General features: G+C 40.6%; 1 protein-coding gene across 20 annotated transcripts in view; it reads right to left on the reverse strand.

The window, feature by feature from the left end:
* The window catches only part of macf1a (microtubule actin crosslinking factor 1a), a 281961-nt gene that overhangs the window by 2810 nt on the left and 257951 nt on the right, over nucleotides 1–21200 (reverse strand). For 10 of the 20 annotated variants that reach the window (XM_088090424.1, XM_088090426.1, XM_088090427.1 and 7 more), the window contains 25 exons: nucleotides 20833–21006; nucleotides 20426–20581; nucleotides 19886–20083; nucleotides 18962–19090; nucleotides 18008–18190; nucleotides 17747–17902; nucleotides 16721–16927; nucleotides 16249–16368; nucleotides 15301–15470; nucleotides 15021–15180; nucleotides 14713–14907; nucleotides 14349–14621; nucleotides 13396–13584; nucleotides 13169–13280; nucleotides 12871–13031; nucleotides 12540–12702; nucleotides 12291–12445; nucleotides 12096–12170; nucleotides 9550–9567; nucleotides 8654–8771; nucleotides 7402–7464; nucleotides 6762–6794; nucleotides 3202–3419; nucleotides 1722–1844; nucleotides 189–297 (listed from right to left, as the gene is read on the reverse strand). In XM_088090424.1, the coding sequence (XP_087946550.1) occupies nucleotides 189–297; nucleotides 1722–1844; nucleotides 3202–3419; nucleotides 6762–6794; nucleotides 7402–7464; nucleotides 8654–8771; nucleotides 9550–9567; nucleotides 12096–12170; nucleotides 12291–12445; nucleotides 12540–12702; nucleotides 12871–13031; nucleotides 13169–13280; nucleotides 13396–13584; nucleotides 14349–14621; nucleotides 14713–14907; nucleotides 15021–15180; nucleotides 15301–15470; nucleotides 16249–16368; nucleotides 16721–16927; nucleotides 17747–17902; nucleotides 18008–18190; nucleotides 18962–19090; nucleotides 19886–20083; nucleotides 20426–20581; nucleotides 20833–21006 (3658 nt within the window). The remainder of the gene's footprint in view (nucleotides 1–188; nucleotides 298–1721; nucleotides 1845–3201; nucleotides 3420–6761; nucleotides 6795–7401; nucleotides 7465–8653; nucleotides 8772–9549; nucleotides 9568–12095; nucleotides 12171–12290; nucleotides 12446–12539; nucleotides 12703–12870; nucleotides 13032–13168; nucleotides 13281–13395; nucleotides 13585–14348; nucleotides 14622–14712; nucleotides 14908–15020; nucleotides 15181–15300; nucleotides 15471–16248; nucleotides 16369–16720; nucleotides 16928–17746; nucleotides 17903–18007; nucleotides 18191–18961; nucleotides 19091–19885; nucleotides 20084–20425; nucleotides 20582–20832; nucleotides 21007–21200) is intronic. The other 10 variants (XM_088090432.1, XM_088090434.1, XM_088090422.1 and 7 more) reach the window with 7 other exon arrangements.

Here is a 21200-nt window from a genome sequence, read left to right on the forward strand (position 1 = left end):
TTGTGTCTTGTCTTGCATTTTGTTTTTTTCTTTTTACTTTTTGTTGTCGTATTGTTGAAAGGAGAAAGAGATCCATTGCCAGCAGCTGCTCCTGTAATTGTTGAGCACGCGACAAAAACAAAGTCTTCTGACGTTCAGTGAACACGAAAAGATCTAAAAGATCAGGTCTAACGCGACCGTCGTCTCACCAGTTCTCGATGGTTTACAAGAGTGTGGCGTTCCTCCGTTCTCTCCGGTCAGGGAGCCTCGACTCGAGTGGAACGTCGGCCTCTTCAGTTTGGACCCTGACGCGGCGCCCTGCAGGAGAACACAAACAACATCAGCGGACGATATTTTGAATCTGGACTCATGTGCATCACATTAAAGAGACTCACTATTACTTTTTGAACGCTACGTGATCAAATAACTCCATCACAAACAAACAGTGCATCACATACACATAGACACAACAGCTATCTAACAACAAATGAGAACTACACACATAAAGACTTGGACCACACACATTTCTACAAATGATGAATATTACTTGTTGATTTGATTTGCTTATAGATACTTTATATATGAATAAAACATTGATCTATTTTTGTTATTTATTAAACAGCTAATTATGTTCTTTGTTATTCTTTCTATAAAAAAGCTGAACATTTGTTTGTTTTAACTGATTAAAAGTAAAAAACACAAACATATTGAGATTACTCCACATAAGTCAAAAACTAGCAGCAAATCAAAGCAAATCAACAGATAATTGTTTGTAGGTTCATCACTAGCACCCTCTTAACATTGTGATTAAATAAACATTTTATTAAAAAATAAATAAATAAATAAATTATGGCCGATTTAAACAATGAATCGATATTAAATAAAACATTATTTTAAAAATAAAAATAGAATTGTTGGCAATTTATTTTTGTCAATACATTATTCAACTCAGCAACTAATTGTTTCAGCTACTACACTGAAGATTGTTTTAATAAATTTAATTTTGATTTTATTTATTTTACCTCTTTTATTTATGTTTTATTTTTTTATTTCCTTTTATTTTTAGTTTAATTGCTTTTATTTGTGTGGGTTTTTTTGTTTATTTATTTGTATTATTTTATTTTGACATTTTGCATCCTGCATTATTTGTCCTCTGGTTTTAATTTTCGTCTCGCTTGTGTTCAGCAGAGCTGTTTGGCTTTCTGTTGCTGTATTGCCTTCTTTGAATCCCATTTCTGCCTTGCTTTGTTTGTCAAAGCACTTTGTAAACTCTATTTTAAGAGCTGCGATATAAATACAGTAACATTATTATTATTGTCTTAACATTACATGTGCTAAAAATACTTAAGATTTTCCTACATGAAACTTTCTTTATAAATAATATTGTTAATGTTAAATAATGTCTTGATACATTGTTTAATATATTGTCCTTGTTGAGTTAAAACCTCGCATCTTTAAAAAGTCATCTTTTCGGTTTTAGCTCGACCACACTGTGTTTATTCTCAGAGGTCGGAACATTTTCACAGCGCTGAAGAAATGATGCAATCTTTAACCCTGAGAAGATGATGTAATATTTAATTCAAACATCAAAACCACTGAAAGTGCAGGTTCAAAGTTTTCACATCAGCAGCAAAACTTTCTTCGTGGTGGAGTGCGAGCACCCGGGAGTTAGTGCAATAGCGCGTTCAGTGGGTGGGGGGTCGGGTGGGACGGGAGGTGGGTGGGTGGGGTGAGTGTGTTACCTCGTGCCCAGGAGTGGTGTGGCTGTGACCGAGATCTGGGCAGCAGTGGCACTTGGTTGGCGTTGGAGTTTTACTGTGTGCCAGCCAGGGCTTGGCATAGTCACGCGAGTGAGTATGGGAGGACTAAAGGGAGGAAGGAAGGAAGGAGGGAAGGACGGAAGGAAGGAAGGGTGGAGGAGGAGAGCAAAGCAGCAAAAGAGAGAAGCCAACGAAGGAGGGAGGGAGTTATGGAGGGAAGGGGAGGAGCGAGGAAGTGCAGCGCAGTGTATTTTTGTGTAAGAGCAGATTTTTTTTAAATTTAATAGTTTTTGACAGAGATCCCAACAGTGCAGGGAGGATTTTTTTTGAAGGCGGGTTAGCAGGTATGACAGGAACGAGGGGAAGAGGCAAAAAGATGAAAGACAAAAACAAAGAAACAAGAACAAAAAATAAAATTTCACAGTTAACGATGTGGTGATTTTTGACAACAGGAGGGTGACAACAACTGAACAATGTGTGACATAAACCCATAAAAACATTCAAAGACGCATACAAAGTCACCAGTGTGCAGTCAGCTGCTCACACACACAAACTCAACACAGCAATGACAGTAATGCTTTTACACAGTAATCAGACGACAAATGAAAAACATCACTGACATCAGATGACGACAACACTAATTAACTATATGCAGTCTGGTTGACAAAAAGCTACGTGAGTGTTTGTCCTCACAGTGACAGGAGACGGGTGAGACAGACAGAGTGTGTGCCGAGGGCGGAGCATGTTGTTCAGGTTTGTGTCGCTGTGTATGTGTGTGCTACTGTACTTTTTACAAGGTTCCCTGTAATGTGGCTGAATGAAGTTAGATTTAATTTCTTCTGTGTTTTATTTCAGCGTGAACACAAGCTACCTGCAAGTTTTAAGATGCTCAAATTCAAGATTTTTCTTTTAAAGGTCCAGTGTGGAAGATTTGGAGGGATTTAGTGACATCTAGTGGTGAAGACTGCAGACTGCAACTAGCTGAAACTTCTCCGAAATAGAATTTCTTCCCTCTTTGTGGGAGGTTAGAGCCATTTGTCCATCCCACGCTATTGTAGAAGCATGTTGGCGTAACAAACCACATATAATATAAATGGCTCATTCTTAAATAACAAAAACACAGTAGTCTTATTTTCAGGTGACTGTACACTAAAGAAAACACGTAATATTATATTCCATTTCTGCCCGTATATCCCCCTAACTCCTGTGCACTGTACCTTTAAATCATTGAGGGTACATGCAGGCTGGTTATGTTTTGCAAAACTTCTATGATTCATGCAGTGCTAGTATTCCTGTTCTGTCATTAATGCAGAGTAATGAGTGGACATGAAGCAGAGAAACCCGTCATTGCAGGATGAAAAAATGAACCTAAAATAACTGGATCCAAGACATCTGACTGCTTTTAGCTCAATAAAATTAGATCCTGCCTCAGCTCTAAAATCAGACTCATGTCAGCTCTTACCCTGGATGATGCGGAGGCTGTCGGGGTGGCGGGGGCGGAGGGGGCAGAGGGCAAGGAGGCGCCGCTGTGGGAGGCCGAGGAGGAGGAGCGTGTGGGTGAGGCGTTGCGGGAGCCTGGTTTGGAGCGTCGACCTCGGGAGCGGAAGGCGGCCAGACCCTGAGAGGCTCCCTCGGGGAGGATGAACTTCTCCCTCAGCTCCAGGTTGGTGCGGCCGCGAGCTGCAGAGAGACAGAGAGAAGAGAGACAAGTGAGCCGGTCTGTTTGTGTCTGCCAACAGCGTTCCTCCAGCAGGGGGCGGCAGAGGCAGCGAGCAGAGTGAGGGAGAGAGTCAGTGCTTCCTTGGCTGCAGACATCAGAGTCCGTGCATGTTTCGTTTCAGAGTGCACGTGGGCGGGGTGTGTGTTTGGAGGGGTGGGGTTGAGGGATTCGTGGAGTCGTAAGTGCTCTTTGGTTGAGTTGTTTTTAAGGGGAGAGGTGAGTGAGAGTGTCTGAGTGCAAAAGTAGGAGGTAAATTAATCAATTCGATACGCAACTAAAGTCAGCAAGGCGTCCGCACGTTCTGGAGACACACTGTCATCGCTGCAGACAAATTCATCAAACTACTCCACGGCTCATTGTTCTCTTTTCACATATTTTCTCAGTTCATCGCCAGAGAAAACACTTTCTGCACTACAGAGATTATTTTCTCAAAGAGAGAGAGAATTAAAAAGCTGCTAACAGAGCGATGATTATATCTTTAAAGGAACAGTTCAACATTTTGGAAAATATGATCATACATATTTCTCCTCAGAATTAAAACTCACCACCAGGTAGGCTAGCCAAGAAATACTCACAACACATAATCCGTCAGGAAACCACAACTTTTCCCACTTTGGTTCACGTTCAAATTAAACAAGATATAACGTGTTAACAAGTGAGCTTCAGAGGCTCTGACAGAGTCGGGCGAGCTGCTTGTAATTTAATTTAGAAGTGACAGACGTTAGACTTATATTAATCTCCTCATCTGGTTCTTTACAAGAAAGTAAACGGCACCAAAGTGCAACCAGAAAGTTGTCGAAGTAAAAAGTTCCATTCAAAATCCCATTAACATCTGTAAAAATGCTAATAGCTAAAACTCTAAACAGTATACTGTGTCTTCATATGTTTAGATAAAGATGTGTTTTTTATTAAATCTAATGGTTATTTGATGATGTTATTTGAAGTGGCCTTTTATGAAGACCATTACATAAAAAACCTCAAACCTTTGCCGGTTAAACATCATGGCTCACAACGAGTCCATGTGTGAGTTGAGGGGGGGTGAAATGAAATTTATTTAAAACAATACTGTTTGGAAAAATAATAATTTTAATAATAATTTTAACTGACCAGCATTTCTGGTGCTGACTGGTCAGGGGGTAGAAATGTTTAATGGTCTAGACGACTAATTGCACAAAAGTAAATTTTTTCAAACAGACGGAAATGAGAGTTTGCATTGAGTCACAGAGGCTGGTGGAATAGAGGCCAGCTCGGATGTGCCGTCATGAATTTGCCTCTCTATAATTGTATTTCCATATGTTGAACCATTCCTTTAAGCAATGGCATGTGTCTCCAGTTTTGTGAAATAATCACACAAACTTTCGTTGCGTATTTGCTTCAAAACATCTGAGGGTGGTGGGAGCAAAAAGCACAGCCTCTCTTCTCTCGTTTTTCTACAAAGCTCTCCAAGTTGATTTTCACTTCTTGCTGCGAAGGAGCATCTCGGCTCTGCTGTGTTTATACACAGCGTGTGTATAAATATATGTGGAGGTCATGCCTGGTTTATGCTTAGCGGGAGAGAGCCCAGAGATTCAGGGTTTCTCCCTTCTTCAAAAGACACTCAGCAGCATTCTCGGACAGAGAGTAGTGCAGCAGCCCCAGCAGACAACAACAAGCCTGGAGAAGCCAGCCACAAACAGAGAGAGAGAGAGAGAGAGAGGGTGAAAAAAAGAACAAAAAATAGAGAGAGATAGGAAAGACAGATTCAGAGAGGCAGCATGGAAGAAAAACAAAAAGAAAGAAGTGAAAAATAGGAGAAGAAGAGGAGGGCTGCAGCTAGCCGTAGCAGCAGTGCAACTTGTAGCCTCACGGCCATCGTCCCTAGCAACCGAACAGCAAGGCCGGTCAATTAAACGGGTGCACCCTGCAATTATGTCCCCCCTCAACGCCAGCCAGCCAGGTGCACCCTGTAATTGTGTCTCCCACCAACCAGCCATCACATTTAAAGGAGCGTTGGAAGCCAGCGTTATTAGAAACCCAGGCTGGCCACGCCCAGGTCTTACACACTCACTATCACTGTCGAACATGTGTAACACATTTTTAAACTAAGAAAAAACAAAACTAAAAAAAGAAGTGTAAGCAGTGTTCATTTTAACATGAAAACACGAGAATATTTAGGAAGTTTTATTACGTTGTCGTCTTTTCTGCTGAGCATCTCCATTGGTTTCTTGTATTGTAAAATTCATCCATCTTTAACCCTTTGAAACTTGTGCTGCGTTAGATGCCTTTAATAAGCTTTTTGACCCTTTGAAACCTGAGAGAATTTGTCTGAATTTTTTCAAAAACAATTGGGGGGGCAATGACCAACATGGCAAGAAATGTCCCACAGGTCACAATAAATCAGTAAAATAGGACAAGAAAATTACCTACAAATTACTTTTAAAAAAGTGGGAAGGATTATTTAAAAAAATGTCAAATGGGGAAAATGTCTTGAAAACTATATTTCTAATTAGATCAATTTTACATTTAAAATTACATTACCGAAAAATATATAACAAAATATATATAATAAATAAATATATATTTATATTTAAAATTACATCACAGAAAATATATAATGTAATGTAATGTAATGTAATATAATATAATATAATATAATATAATATAATATAATATAATATAATATAATATAACATAATATAATATAATATAATATAATATAATATAATATAATATAATATAATATAATACGAAAGATCAATACATTCTTTTTTTCAGCACTTTTTAAGTTAATGTCTTGTTTGTCTTTTATCTTATTTAATAATTTTTGGGGGGGTTTTAGGTAATTTTTCTTTCAACATTTTTTTTTTTTTTTTACTGATCTCTTGCTGTTTTTTGGGCCATGTCTTAATAAGTTGCTTGTTGGCTTCTACCCATGTTTTTAAAAGAAATCAAACCAATTTGCTCAGGTTTCAAAGGGTTAATTCACACAAATAAAAGTACTTAAAATGAAATATTAAGACCAGGGGTTGGCCAAATCCTGCTTTTTAGTGAGTGAGGAAAGCATGACGCAAACATGTGGCACACGGACAAGACTGACATCAATGCCTACACACACACACACACACAATCCCCATCACAGTTAGAAACACACACATACACACACACATATATATATAGATATATAGAGACACAGAGAGCAGCTGTGGTTTAAGATGGAGACTGACAGCTGCACGGACCGATGGATGGATGGATGGATGGATGGATGGATGGAGAGTGAGAGAGATGGAGTGACAGAGGAGCAGAGACAGAGGAAGTGTAGATACCTCGGCAGCAGAAATAGCCAGGAGTGACTGTCACTAAGAGACACAAGAGACAATGTGAAATAACAGCATGCGCATGGTGGAATGAAGAGTCTCTCTCTCTCTCTCTCTCACACACACACACACACACACACACACACACACACACACACACACACACACACACACAGATATTACTTTTTGGAAACACACTCGTGCACACACACATGAACTGCTTTTGGAGTTGAGACAATCAAAAATCACTCACACAGTCCATGAACACACACACACACACACACACACACACACACACACACACACACACACACACACACACACACACACACACACACACACACAGTTGACCAATGGGGGTCCAGACGAGCATCAGAGACCCCTGAGGGTGTTTCAGAAAGAGGTCAGGATATCAGCTTGCATGAGGGGCGACAGCCGGGGGAGGGAGGGAGGTCAGGAGAGCAGAACAGTGGGGAGACATAACGTTAGTCAGGTGATCACAGTCAGCAAGGCACAGCAACAAGGCCAAACCAATCGAGAATGGGACAGAGAACAAGAAAAATCACAGAGTCACAGAGAGATAAAAACCAAAACAAACGGGGCGGAGGGAAGACAGGCGGTTAGGAGAGAGTGAAAGGAGAAGTCCAACCTATACGAGATGAGATGGAGCTACTGGAATCGGAGCGGAGAATCTTAAGTCCTGGATGTTGCACTGGGGAAAGAGAAAAAGGGAGGGAGGGAGGAAGAGAGAGGGGGAGGAAGAGGGGAGAGAACCATGCATCATGCAATACTACTGTTATTTGAAAGAGAATGAAGTAACACTACGACAGGACAGAGGCCGAGGAGGGAGAGAGTCGGCCGTGATTATACAGAAATAAAACAAAATAAGATGATGGACTCCTGGGAGGACTGACGGAGGACGGGCTCAGAGAGATTTTAGGAGATGGAGAGAGAAAGAGAGACACCGAATGAAGACGCCACTGGAAGGAAACACCGGAGAGAGAGAAGTGAGACGAGGCAGCGTTTCACTGCGTCACCTGCTGACGGACAACTTGTCAGTTTCCTCGGTGTGTTTTTTTCTTCAGCTCACTCCGCTGAACTGTGTGCTGTCACTCACTTTTCCTCGGTGGTGTAAATATGTCAAGAGCTCAGTGCAGGAGGCACATCTGGAGGTGTGTTTGTTTTTGTAAAGAGCGCGTGTGTGTTTGTGTTTGTGCCAGAGCCCGACCAATACAATCTGACAACCTCCTTCCAATACAACATTACAATTAAAATTTCTTTGAGCGACCATATATAGAAAACGTTTGTCGAGCCGGTCGCCAGAAAAATATAGTACTTTTCTGTAAACCACGGATACGTTATATTTGTACGTGTCATATGTATCAACATTTATAAAGTGTGAAGTGTATAAAGGCAGTTGTGTATAAAGTAGAGCTGACTACAAAAACTGTCACAAAAAAATCTGTAGTTCTTTTCGAAACATTTTATAGACTTCAGTTTTCATGTATGATACATACTGTTTGTTTATCTCAACTTCACAATGTTTGTTTTTATTGATACTAATTTAATTTCAAGTGAAAGTTACTGTGTGAAAAGTACTGTTATGTTTGTTTTTAGTGTTTTTGACAAATATACAGTTTTTACAGTTTCAACTGTAGTATGTCAAAAATGGATATAATAACCACATCAATTAAAAAAAAAATGTTTATTTTTAAAGAAGAAAAAATTTAAATCTGAAATCTGAAGAATCCATTATTGGTCAGGCTCCAGTGTGAATGTGAATGAAAGACAGTGAGACAGAGGAGGAAAAAGTTATGAGAGTGTGTGTGTGTGTGTGTGTGTGTGTGTGTGTGTGTGTGTGTGTGTTTGTGTAAGTGAGAGACAGAGTAAACATCACTCACCTCTGCATGGATCATTTTTGACCAGGAACTCGTCCAGAGCCATCCAACCACCTCCGACTCTCACCATCACGGTGCTGCGCAGAATCCTCACCAGACGCAGCTGCTGAGAGTCACCGAACTGACAAAGTAAAAAATAAAGGAGGAAGGGATGACGAGAAATGAGGAGCAAAGAGGGCAAGAAATATGTGAACGGGGGAGAAAACAGAAAAGTAGAATGGGAAGAGAGAAGAAAAAGGGAATCAGAAAAAGGAAACAAAGTCAGTGAGCAAATTAATCGTTGAAATATTGATTGTTGAGTTTAAATTAATTCACAGCGTCACACCAAGCAGCCCAAATCCGAACTGACGATCTGCTCTACTTCATGCAATTACAGAAAAACAAAACATGCACTGACGAAACTAAAGAGTCAATCTGATGATTCTCAGCCCGGTTCACCCAGCCACCCAAATACAAGCATCATCATGAACAGTAGAAATCACATTTTCAGTCCAAAGGTTTTATTGAAACCCGCCGAGCAAAGCAGAACTCCGAAGCTATTCGAGCAGAGGGAATTTTCTGGATCTCTCTCCACGCTGCTTGATTTGCTTCCCAGCTTCAGTCCGCAGCTCACTATATATCACCTAACCACTAATCACCACTGCAGCCATGTCACTGTCGCCTGCTTCGCATTGTGCAATTTGTCACTCTCAACACCAAACAAATCACAGCAGGAACACAACCGGACGGTGAAACCTGCTCACACGTTGCAAAGCCACAATGGAGTGCTTATTTTTTAAAAAATCATTATTTACTATGGAATTATAGTTAAAAAAAAAAAAAAAAAAGGACAGCACTCCATTGGTGGGCAATACATGGAGCAGATTTCACACATCCAATCAGCGGAAACGTCACTTTACCTGGTTTCCGAGGAAGAACTACAATAAATCCAGAAGACACGGAGCACAGGAACACAAGGAGAAAGAAACAGAGCAGGAGTGAAACAACATGTACTGATCACTGCGGTCTGTAATGCTTGAATGGATTCTGTTTATATGTGAACAAGATCTTCTAAAAACTGCTTTACATAAATGGTTAAATTTCCTGGTATTTATCTGTTACTGGAGCTCAGAATTAGTTGTGTAAGCGAGAAGATGCAGCAGACATGAATGCCTGTGGATGTTATTATGAAGGCGCTTTTTAAAACTGCCAGCTGATGACGTGAGATGGAGGCAAAGACAGTGACGAAAAGTGAAGCCAGACACAAACACAAGATGAACAAATGTAACAAAAGCAAACTGGTGTGGTGTTAGTATCCCCAGTGTGCTGCAGTCACACACTGGATATCATTACCCAGAGGATAATGATGAGTGGACACACACTGTAGCAGTGGGAGTGATGGGCGATCCAGTTAAGTGCTGCTGAAAACAGAGTTTGTGACCGTTGTAAAATGCTGCATAGATACACACAGACTGCTGGGAGAACCATCAAAGCCACTGTAGCTGCAGTATGTTCTTATAATCCTATAAATTAGGATTATATTATTATATTATTATTTATAAGGCTTGAATCCTCTTAGGACTAAAGCTGCAACAATAATCCATTGACGGAAACTTATTTGCCATGTATTTTTATTATTGAATAATCATTATAGTAATTTTCTTAAGCAAAAAAGCCAAACATTTGCTTGATTCATCCTGTTAATAAAATAAAAAAAACATTTAAAGACTTGGGCTATGGGATATTATACAGGGCATGATTACTGATTTTTTGACATTTTATTGACAAAGCAAAAAATCAATTAATTTGGACAATAATGGGCAGATTATCTCTTTTAAACCTGGACCAGCATCACCATTCTTTTGCTACTTTCAAAAGCCTTTCACAAATGTTTAAGCCTTTAAATCCAGTGCAAATTGGTGGGATTTCTTTTAAAAACATGGGGAAAAAAACGATGAGCAACTTGGTTAGAAATTTCCACAAACTGCAAGAAATTAATAGATTTGGAATGTTATTATAATAAAGCCTGAGAAAAATGTCTGGGGAAAAAATTAAAAAGCTACAATTACAATTAAATAATTATTATCATGATAACATATTATAACAGAATTATTATAAATTTTAAGCACCTCTTTCAGGTAATTTAATTTTTTTTTGTTTGCTTTTTTTAAACGTTCGTTTTCATTTATTTATTTTCACTAATTTTCAGGTAATTTTCTTTTACTTTTTACTCATTTCTTGCTCATTTTTGTGTGATTTCTTCTTTCATTGTTCATTGCCTTCTACTCATGATTTTGAAAGAAATAAAGCCAATTTGCTCAGGTTTTAAAGGGTTATCTGATATTGAAAATAAAATTTCCAATAGTTTATTAACATCTGTTTGTATTTGTAGGTTTGAAAATGTGTCTACCAAACTGGCTTCTTTAATTTTGTCTCTTCATAATCGGAAAAAGGATGCAAAAGCAGTTTTATTATAAGGCAGATTTCGGCAGTCAGTCACAAATTGGATTTTTTCAGTTTGATTTTAATTATTATTTCTGGTGTTTAAAGGAGTAAAACATTGATAAAATAAAGATGAACAAACAGATAAATATGAAATAGAATATGGGCACTGTGTTGCTGTATCTACAAGTCTCGTTCATTTGCTAAATGCATGTTTCGTTCACAGTTAATTTGGAATAAAACCTCTATAAACCTCGTTGGTTTGAAGCAGTGCTCATCACACCCAGCAGTCCAGCGTGTGTTTATACAGTCACATTTACATGGTTTTGTTAATGTTTTGGTGACGATAAAGAAGACTCAGCTGACATTCCTGGAGGGCTGTGAGATGTTATAAACATGTTATCTCAGTGTTATCATGACACGTAATGGTATGTTATGATACAGATGATTATTACTACACTGTGATATCATGATGTGAGATGGACACATGGGAGAAAATGTGAAGTTATGTTGAGAGGTTAATGGTGCCTGCTAGACAAATAAAGACAGACAGTTAAAAATAATTCATCAGAATTGGGTCAAACTTTGTTTGCAAAGTAACTTTTAGCTATTTCACGTTTTTTTTTTCATCTGTTAAAGTTTAGTCTTTTTCTTGCAAGTTAAGCAGAACTTGTTTATTTTTATGTAGTATTGATATAGAGTCCAGTTTTAGCAGCAGGGAGCAAAAAAATTAAGCACGTGGGTCATGTGCCGATCAATCACAGTAAACTTAAACTAAATATCAACCTGCTGTAAGTGACAGTCTTAACTGTCTGCTAATCTAAACATGAAGAAAATAGCTAACAATTATTTGCAAATGCCCTTTGACCCAGAACTGTAAACAGTTACAAACACAAAAACTGCAATGAACATTAACATTTTCTATTCTACAGTATCTATCTATTCTATAGTATATATTAAATTTTGTATGAAATGATGATGAAATAATACTATTAAACTGAACTAGAGACTGATTTGAACTTACCCGGTATTTGTTCTCTCCTATCTGCTCCACTTGGAACCTCTTGGCACATTTGCACTGGGCCACCTGCCGAGTCACCTGCACGACAGACAACATGTCAGTGAATGCATTCAGGATACTAACCAGGTCTTTACTGGGCCTGTCTAAAGGCTGACTGGAGGCTTATTTCCACGTATATTTATTTAAAATTTTTCGTACCTCATCCTCTATCTTATCAGCGTCTGTGGTGGGTCTGTAGGCGTCCTTGTTGGGATGCAGAGCAGCAACAAACTCGTAGTAGTCGATGTAACCGTCTCCGTCTCTGTCAAAGATGTCTGCCACTGCCGTCATCTCCAGCTTACTGGTGGGAAACTCTGCACAGACGCACAACAGAAATCCATAGATCATTTTATGTCTTTATGACTACCAAAACAAGTCGCCCCAGCAACCAAACATGTCGTAACCTACTTGACGCCAGGATGCCGTCGATAAACTCCTGCCGTGTGATCTTTCCATCCTGGTCCTTGTCGATGCGTCTGAAGAAATCCATGACACGGGACTTCTTGTGGTTCATCCAGCGCATGTACTTTTTCCTCCATACATCAAAGTCAAAGTTGGCAAACTCTTTGAGCTGAAAAAGGAAGACGGAGCTTTAATACTTTTCACGTTATAGTAACAGAAAGGATGTGTGTTTTGGTAGCTTTCACGGACCAGAAAACTATCTATGTCGGTAATTAAAATTAGAACTGGTGCACATCTAAATGTCAGTGTGATCATGATGAGCTGACAGGACAGATACCTCCTCCAGTCTGTCCAGACCGTCGTTGAGTTTTCGCTGGCGGTCGAGAGCCAGCAGCCACACTTGCTGCCACTTGGCACAGAGCTGGTTGAGTCGAGGGTTTCCTCCGGAGAGCTGCATGGCTGCCTGCTGCTGCTGCTGCTGTTGTTGCTGGTGTTTGCCTGCAGAAGAAGCAAAGAGTTAATGAATCTCCTTTGTCACTTCTGATAAACTTTCTGTACTGCATGCGCTCACGTTTTCGTCACAGAGTGGGACATGATAATATTTGTGCATCAGAAGGTAAACACTGGTGACTTACGAGTTCCTCTCCTCTCAGCGAGGCTGCTGGGAGGCTCAGCTGGTTTTCTTTTGTAAGTCTTTGTCACTTTGTCGACGTCTGGCTGCTTCCTCGTCATCTCCTCCATAAACATCTGAGAACAAACACAGACAGTGAGTAATGGACGCTACAAACACAGGCAGGTTTAACAGATGCATTAAACTATGTTTTAGTTCCCCCAAAACATCTGATGAGTCAGTGAAGCCCACCTGGTGTTCTGTGATGAGTGTTTTGAGTTGTGGGATGTCCTGAGGAAGCGGCTCTGTGTCTCTCTGGACCAACGTGGTCTCAGCCCACTGTAGCCATGACAACAGCTCCTCCAGCAGGTTGGCGTTGTTGAGCACCTCCGTCAGAGCCGTCTCCAGACGCTGCTCATGCTGTTTGGCCCAAGTCAGCACCTGAGGGGGAAAAGGTGTTGATTAATACAAGACATTTCTATCTTGTTTTCATCATCGTTAAAATATGTCTCTCTTTAACCCTTTGCTGAAGCTCTTCCCAAAAACATGGAAAGGCAGCAAGGTGCAACTTAACAATTAAAGTCCTAAGAATTAGCAAAAAAAGTAAAATGTTAGGGGTAAATACTTAAAATTAACAAAATATATAAATATAAAAAAGCAATATAGAAAATAATGACAAATATATTTTTCTGTAACCTAACGTTAAATATGTAATTATAAATAATGTTTTTTCCAAATAGATTTTTTGATAATTGTTGGAATAATTCTCTCTTGCATTTTCATTTTCAGGTCATTGTCTTGTCATATTTTGTACATTTTTTTGCAATTTGCAGGACATTTAATGCCGAGTTACTGATTGCCCTCTTTCACATGATTTTGAAAGAAACAAACCAATTTGCTCACTTTTCAATGATTTAAATGCTAGTGAAAGGCATCTGAAAGCACCACATGAAAGACAATTTCATTTCAGGTTTTAAAGGATTAAATAAAGGTTAAAACGGGTCATAAATGTTGGTTCTTCCAAACTCTAAAGCTAAAACATTGAAAACCTCCAAAACAATATTTCACCTTATTACTCGACCAAGGACTAAAGTAATACATAAGAATATCTAGAGGATGAAAATGGATGTATATTTTCTAAAAAAACATGAGCCAATTAAAAATAAACAACAAAAAACCCCTCAGCTCCAGCTTTCGTTCCTCACCTCCTCAAAGCGCGCCCTGATGATGGTGATCCAGTGTTTGATGGTGGTGATGGAGTCGGGGTGACAGACGGTCAGGATGCCCTCTCCCATGCCGGCGGCCTTGTTGACATCCGCCCTCTTCTCCTCCACAGTCGTCATGAAATCACGATGTGTGTGCAGCAGCGCCTGTAGAGTCTCTGCCTCTTCGGGAAGGACGCCGCGGAAACGAAGCGTCTGCTCGGCCTCAGAGAGCCACTCCAGAAGCACCTGAATCGCTGTACGAAACTCCTCCGCCTGAAAGAAGACAGAGGTTTTTTTGTGTCCTTTGCATTAACTGATAAGAGGAAATTAAGCTTTAAATCAGAAGTGCAGCTTCCTCTCTGACCTGCTTGAGCGCCTGCTGGAGGCGGGTTTGCTTCGTCACCGACAGAGCGCACACCGTATCCCAGCGGTTGCTGAGCTCCTGAAGCTGAACCTTGACCCACGCCGTGTCATCGCGACCGGTATCCATCAGCTCCCGAGCTGAGCGCTTCAGGGCCTGAACGCTGCTGGTTCTCTTCCCCAGCTCTTTCTGGAAAGCCTGCAGGTTTAGACATCAGTAGTGTCAGACTCAAAAACTGTGATTTCTGTGATTCAAAAGGTATTTATTATCTTCTGGTACATCATTTAATGCATACAGTTCTGTTTACACACCTTATGTGAGTCCATAAGGTTGGATACCAGATCTAGATCTCCATGGACAGGTTGGTCTTCAGCCAGCTGGGGCTCTACCCGGTACAACCAGTCCACCAGGGCCTGGAGAGCCTCTGCAAACTGGCCCGAGAACAGCAGAGCCTCCTCCAGCTTGTGTTGTCTGAACAGGGAGTTAAGATAAACAGTTGTTAGTTATCATGTTGCATATGAAAATTCACATCTCTAATTGGGAAAAAAAGGCAGAAAGCCAGTTTTATCGCCAGTCTTTTAGCCTCTTTACCTCTCTACGCTCTTGCCACAGACTGTGTCCCACTTGTCACGGACTTCTCCCACCAGGTGATCCAGTTTCTGGGTGTCAGCAGGCAGCTGAGCCTTGTCCCTCATGGCCCTCCCAGACCTCACTGTGGTGTCGTAAACCGGCTGCTTCGACCCCAACGCTTTCTGAAACTCCTGAACAGGCAGACAAAGGGACAGGAGTTAAGAGATTTGTAGATCACAACAAAAAAGAAAATATGAAAAACTGAGGGGCAAATTCAAATGCACGGCTGTTGCAGCTGCTAAATTTGCACAAATAAGACAAAAAGAAACTGCGTAGTTCCAAATTCACCTGCAGCAGGTGAAGGGCTCCTCTAAATGTGCTGCCAAGCAAGTAACATCTTGGCGCTCCTGTGCTATTTGCACATATTTAAATCAGAGAATATGCATACATTTGCCACAATTTGGCCCTTCTCTAAAATGAGAAGGGAAATAATGTAAATGATCTTCATTGCAAGAACAGCCCAGTTCACAAAGATCAGTATTAATAGCAATAAGCAGTTACAGTGTAATTCTGATCCTCTTCGGGGAGTTGGTGGTAACTGAAGAACACTGACAGACTGGGATAAATCCCAAATACAGTTTTAAATGTCTTGCCTGAAATCTTTCAGAAATGTGTCTGCAAATGTCGGCCAGAATCTGTTGCTTGCGGTCTGAAAATTTCATTTTTCCATTTCTCTCTGCCATTGTTCTGCCTTCTGTGTTCTTGGCGCAAAAGCAACATTTATACTTTGCCACTTGGATAATTGCACTCAGCTTTAAAACTTTATAGGCGTGTGAATACTTTGTGTGAGTCGAACCTTGAGACAGTTAGACAGCACTTGCTGGTGATATGCATTTCAAGGTGCTATCAGCAGCTGCAATCCATAGTTTGTGAATCCACCCCGTGTGTGCATAAACCTGCCTACAGTACCTTGTGTTTGGCCAGTTGTACTTTGATTTTGTCTGGCTCATTGGAGATCTCCAGCTCTGAGTCCAGTCTTTTCTCGGCTTCTTCCAGCCAGTCTGTCAGCTTCCTCCAGGCCTCGTGGAACTGAAACAAGAGAGTTTCAGAGCCTCAGTTTAAAACAGACATACTCTCTAGCTAAAAGAGGTTGATATCGATTAAGCTCTTTCGAAAACAAACAAACATAAAAAAAACAATGATAGTATGAATTTCTTATCATTTTGGATGCACATAGGTAAATGTGTTAAATATAGAATTACCTACATTGAATTTAACTGCAGAAGCAGTAAAACCTATTATTTCCAAAACACAATTACTACCAACCAATAGCAGAGACAAGTTCTGAATCCACATTGCCCATACAGACATTACATTTCATTATGTCAGTCTGGTGTTGATCTTCAGCATTTTACCTGTAATATGACAATCAGTATAGTACCTGTTTGGCACGTTTGCGGGCCTCATCGAGGTGTCGGCCGCGGTCCAGTGACCTCTGGACCAACTTGTCCCAGCGAGCCTGGACACTGAGCAGCAGGTTTTTGATGAGGACGACGTCCTGCTTCAGGCTGGCAAAGCGAAGCTGAGAGCCGGCCTTCTCTAGAGCCAGGACCTGCTCTCTGTGTGTGTTCACCTCATTCACAAACACCTGAGCAGACACAGGCAAATGCAGGGTTAGATAGGGGAGAAATGCAACAGTGGTTTGAGCATCTTAACTATCTTTTTATTTTTTAAACTCTATATTGAGTTTCTAAAATATAAAAATGTACAAAATAATACACAAAAAGTATATGTAAATAGAAAGAAAACCACCCTCTTCTTTCCCAACCCACTATTTTTCCATACTCCTCTCCCAATCCCCCGACCCGTCGATACCCCCCCAGTGGGCTACTACTGTCAAAAATAAAATAAAGCAGCGATAGTATTACTAACAAACAAGATTACACAAACAATGCACAACCGAACAAGTAAATGAGAGAAAACAAATTTTAAGAATTTATATCATTATAAATAAAAAAAGGAAAAAAGAAGAGAAAAGAAAACAAACAAAAAAACAACATTATGCCTGTTGCTCCACACACCTACTTGACATGCCAATATACATATAATATATTCTCTATTATAGTAACATTAGTAAAGTAGGACATTATTGGGGTCCACATTTTACCAAATTCAGCCTTCTTTCCCTTTAAAGTAGATCTAATCTTAGTAGATCTAATCTTTCCTAGTTTTAGATGGAGCATGACGTCCCTCAAAGTGAGACGGCGGGCGAGTGAACAGGTAAAGGCAATCACAATAGTGGAATTACCTGACCAGGCATGTGGCTTCACACCGAAGATGGCAGTCAGAGGGTCCAGATCAACTACCATGTTGTAAGCTTAGCTCAAGCATATAAAAATTTGATCCCAAAAGGAATGTAAAATTAATGAACAACTTAACAATGTTTTTAGGTGGAGTATGTCCCTACCTTGTGCTCATCGATCTGGAAGAGGACAGTGTCCAGGATGAGACTCGGGGGCTGGGCCATGTTCAAGGTCTGTTCAGCCTGGGTCAACCAGTTGATGGTGTCCTGCAGAGAGGTCTGGAAACCTGTTGCCAAGGAAACGGCCTCGTCCAGCTTTGCCTAGAAAGTTCAGTTTAAAGTTACAACAAAGCAATAAGTCACAGAAATCTATAAGGAGAATATAAGTGAAGAACAGAAGTGAACGCAGTAATGAAATATTCTTACCCTGCGGTCGTCCATCTTGGTGTTGAGGCTGGCCCACTTGTTCTGGAGCATGGCCAGGTTCTGCTGGGTCTGGGTGGTACCAGGTCCTGCCTCCTCTCCTCCACGAGCCAGCAGCATGGACTCTCCCTGATCCAGCAGGCGGTGGTACTGATCTGCTCGCTGAGTCAGCTGGGCCTGAAGCTCCTGCAGGCAAGAGAAGACACAAATATGAAGTGACACTGCGGCTACAAGATGAGCTCTGGTGTGTCTCACTAGCTGGCTGAGAACAATGGACGCTATAAGGTTTCATAGTCGCCCTTCACCAAATGTCTCTGTGTGAATAGAGAGCTTGTGTAAGATAATACTCTGAGCATCTGCTCTTTGCCCCAAATATCATAGAATTATTGTGGGATTTCCAAACATTTCTTCTTAGAACTTTAATTCTACATGAGACAGAAGAGACATAAATGTTGTAAAAGTTTACACTTTAAAGTCTAAGTACCAGAAAGCCATACTTGTGTACAAGTACAGCTATCTGTATCTACCTAAATATCAAAAGTAATTTTATGATACTTAATGTCCTTAAGTATTGAAAGTAAAAGGAAGCAAGTAAATGCTGTTAACAAAAATACTTGAATACTTGAAAATAAAACAGTCTTCTTCACAACTTAAAGGATTTAAAGAACAAAATCAAAGTTTTCCCTCACTCCAGTACCTTTATTTGTCCATCTGTCCCCTCCTCCCTTTCTCAGTTCATTCCCTATTTGGTTGTAAATAACTAAGATGCCATGGGTAAATGTAGTGGAGTCGAAGTAAAAGTTGACAGAAATATAAAAAGTTAAATATTTCCAAGACATATTCAAGTACTGCAATTAAGTATTTTTACTCTGTTACATTACAGCACTGTCTGAGGTGTATCTGTGTGTGCTGTGGATGATACTCAGAGCATAGAGGCGTAATGTTATTCTCTGTTACCATGTGTTGCTGGAGCTGCTCTCTGGCTGTTTCAGGGAGGCCGCCTGTTGGTTTGGCGGCAGACAGCTGGCTCTCCGTCCTCCTCAGCCACTGGAGGAACTCTTCCAGCTCGCCATGGAAACCTTCAGCCTACACGGAGATAAGTGAGGGAGGGGAAGGACATTTATATATCAATTATTTTGGCTGCACATTAAGATATCATGAAAATATTACCACTACAACTGCAATCAAACCTACTGTTCAAGGTACATATTACGACAACGTGATGCCTCTATGCCACTTAATGATTAAGTGTTCCCTTATGTTAGTGTTTTTCAAATGGGGGAACAGGTACCTGTACAGTATTTTGGAGTACTGTAAGGGGTACGTGAAATTTTTTTTATATGTCAGTCATGCATAAATGCTAAAATAATTATTAATAGGTTCAATGACAAAAAAGTAAGTTCAATGAACCATACTTTATATTCAGTATTCCTATTTTCAGTGTAATCATTAACTGCCATAAATTGTCAACTACTGCAACAAATGCAATGTTCACTGTATATTTCTCTTTTTTTACAATTGTTTTTTGGGCTTGTTGCCTTTATTTGATGGGATAGCTTGGGCATGAAAGGGGGAGAGAGAAGGGATGACATGCAACAAAGGGCCAAGGCTGGAATTGAATCTGCATTTCTGCAGCAAGGATGCAACTTCTGTACATGGGCTGCCTGCTCTACAAACTGAGCTACTGGGCGCCTCATTCAGAGCATATTATTACCAAAAATGTTTTGCAGTTGTCAGTTACATTAACTGTTTTGATCAGTTCCAGTTTGTTTCCTTTATTTCCTTAGAGAAAAGACTGGGCCAGCATTTTGATTTAACAGTGCCAAGATCAAACACGAGTGTGCAAAAGTGTATCTTTCTCTGTTTGTCTCCTCTCAGTACCTGCTGCAGGGCTGACTCCAGCAGCTTCTGTCGCTCCTGGGTCTTGAGCAGCAGACTCTCCCAGCTCTTGTTGAGCTGATCCAGCTGGTCCCTCAGGTGGCTGGCCTCGTCGCCAGGAGACGACTCCAGCAGCTCAGCGCCAGCGCTGTTCACATTCTCCACAGTGGCGTGATGGGACAGAACGTCGTTACGCAAAACCTGGGACAGAGAAATGAGAGGAAGAAATGAATTACACACTGAATTAGATTTGAATGTTGAAATTCAACAAACTCTTTGAAAGAAACAGCCTCTCTTTTAACAGGTTAAATTTTTTGGGGGGGAATTTTTATTCATTATGACAAAATTCAAAAATACTGACTTTTAGACTTTATACACAAATACAAATTATATGGATATGAAATAAGATCGACAGTCAGACAAAGAAAAAAAAATCAAACCAAATCAAATCAAATTAAAATCAGATAGAGAAACTAAACCAGAAGAAAAAAAACAAACATCCAACTCAACAGCCAGTTTAGTTTTTAATGGACGAGGACATACGTGGTGTTTAGCCAGCTCGATCTCGATGGCCTTGGGGTCAGAGCTGACTGGCCGCTGTGTGTCCAGCGTGGTGTGTGTGTGGTTCAGCCAGGCCTGCAGCTCAGACAGGGCATGCTGGAACTGACCCAGGGCCAGCAGGGCAGCCTCAAGCTTGTGCTGTGGTGGAAGAAGAAAAACGCACAGAAGCTCGAGCTTAAAAAAAGGAACACAAATATTTGGACTTCGATGAAAAGCAGCTGTCAAATACAAGAAATCCCCCAGAATGCCGAAAAAAGACCAACACCGTCAACTCCCATGGGAAACACTGGGGTAGGAGCTGGAGGTCAGCTGCAGAACAATGTCTCAAGTATCAGTGTGTAACTCAGTGATGTGGACTCTAACTCTGCAGCCACGTGTGATTTCATTACCTGTCTGTGGGTGATTTTATCCCCCAGGTTGTCCCAGAGGTGTCGGAGCTCAGTGAGCGGCTCCTGGATCATGTCCCTGTCCGTCTGGTCTGACACCTTCTTCAGCAGCAGCTCCCCCTGGTGGCACAGCTTCTCCATGTCAATCTGCTGCTGGTACACCTCCACCTTGTACTGCTGCTCAGGGGGAATGGAGGGAGGAGAGTGTTTTGTTAGTTCTGCAAACCTCCCACCAGAATTATCATCAATCTTGAGGTATTTGACAACTTAAACCATTAAAAGTAATAATAAGGATAATACAAGAGATCAAAATTATATGAAAAATTAAGGATTTTCAGGCAAAGAACCCTGATAAATATGTTTGGTATTTT

The sequence above is a fragment of the Plectropomus leopardus genome, chromosome 17, assembly GCF_026936395.1.
Source record: "Plectropomus leopardus strain MGB_pleo_1.0 chromosome 17, ASM2693639v1, whole genome shotgun sequence".
Taxonomy (NCBI): domain Eukaryota; kingdom Metazoa; phylum Chordata; class Actinopteri; order Perciformes; family Serranidae; genus Plectropomus; species Plectropomus leopardus.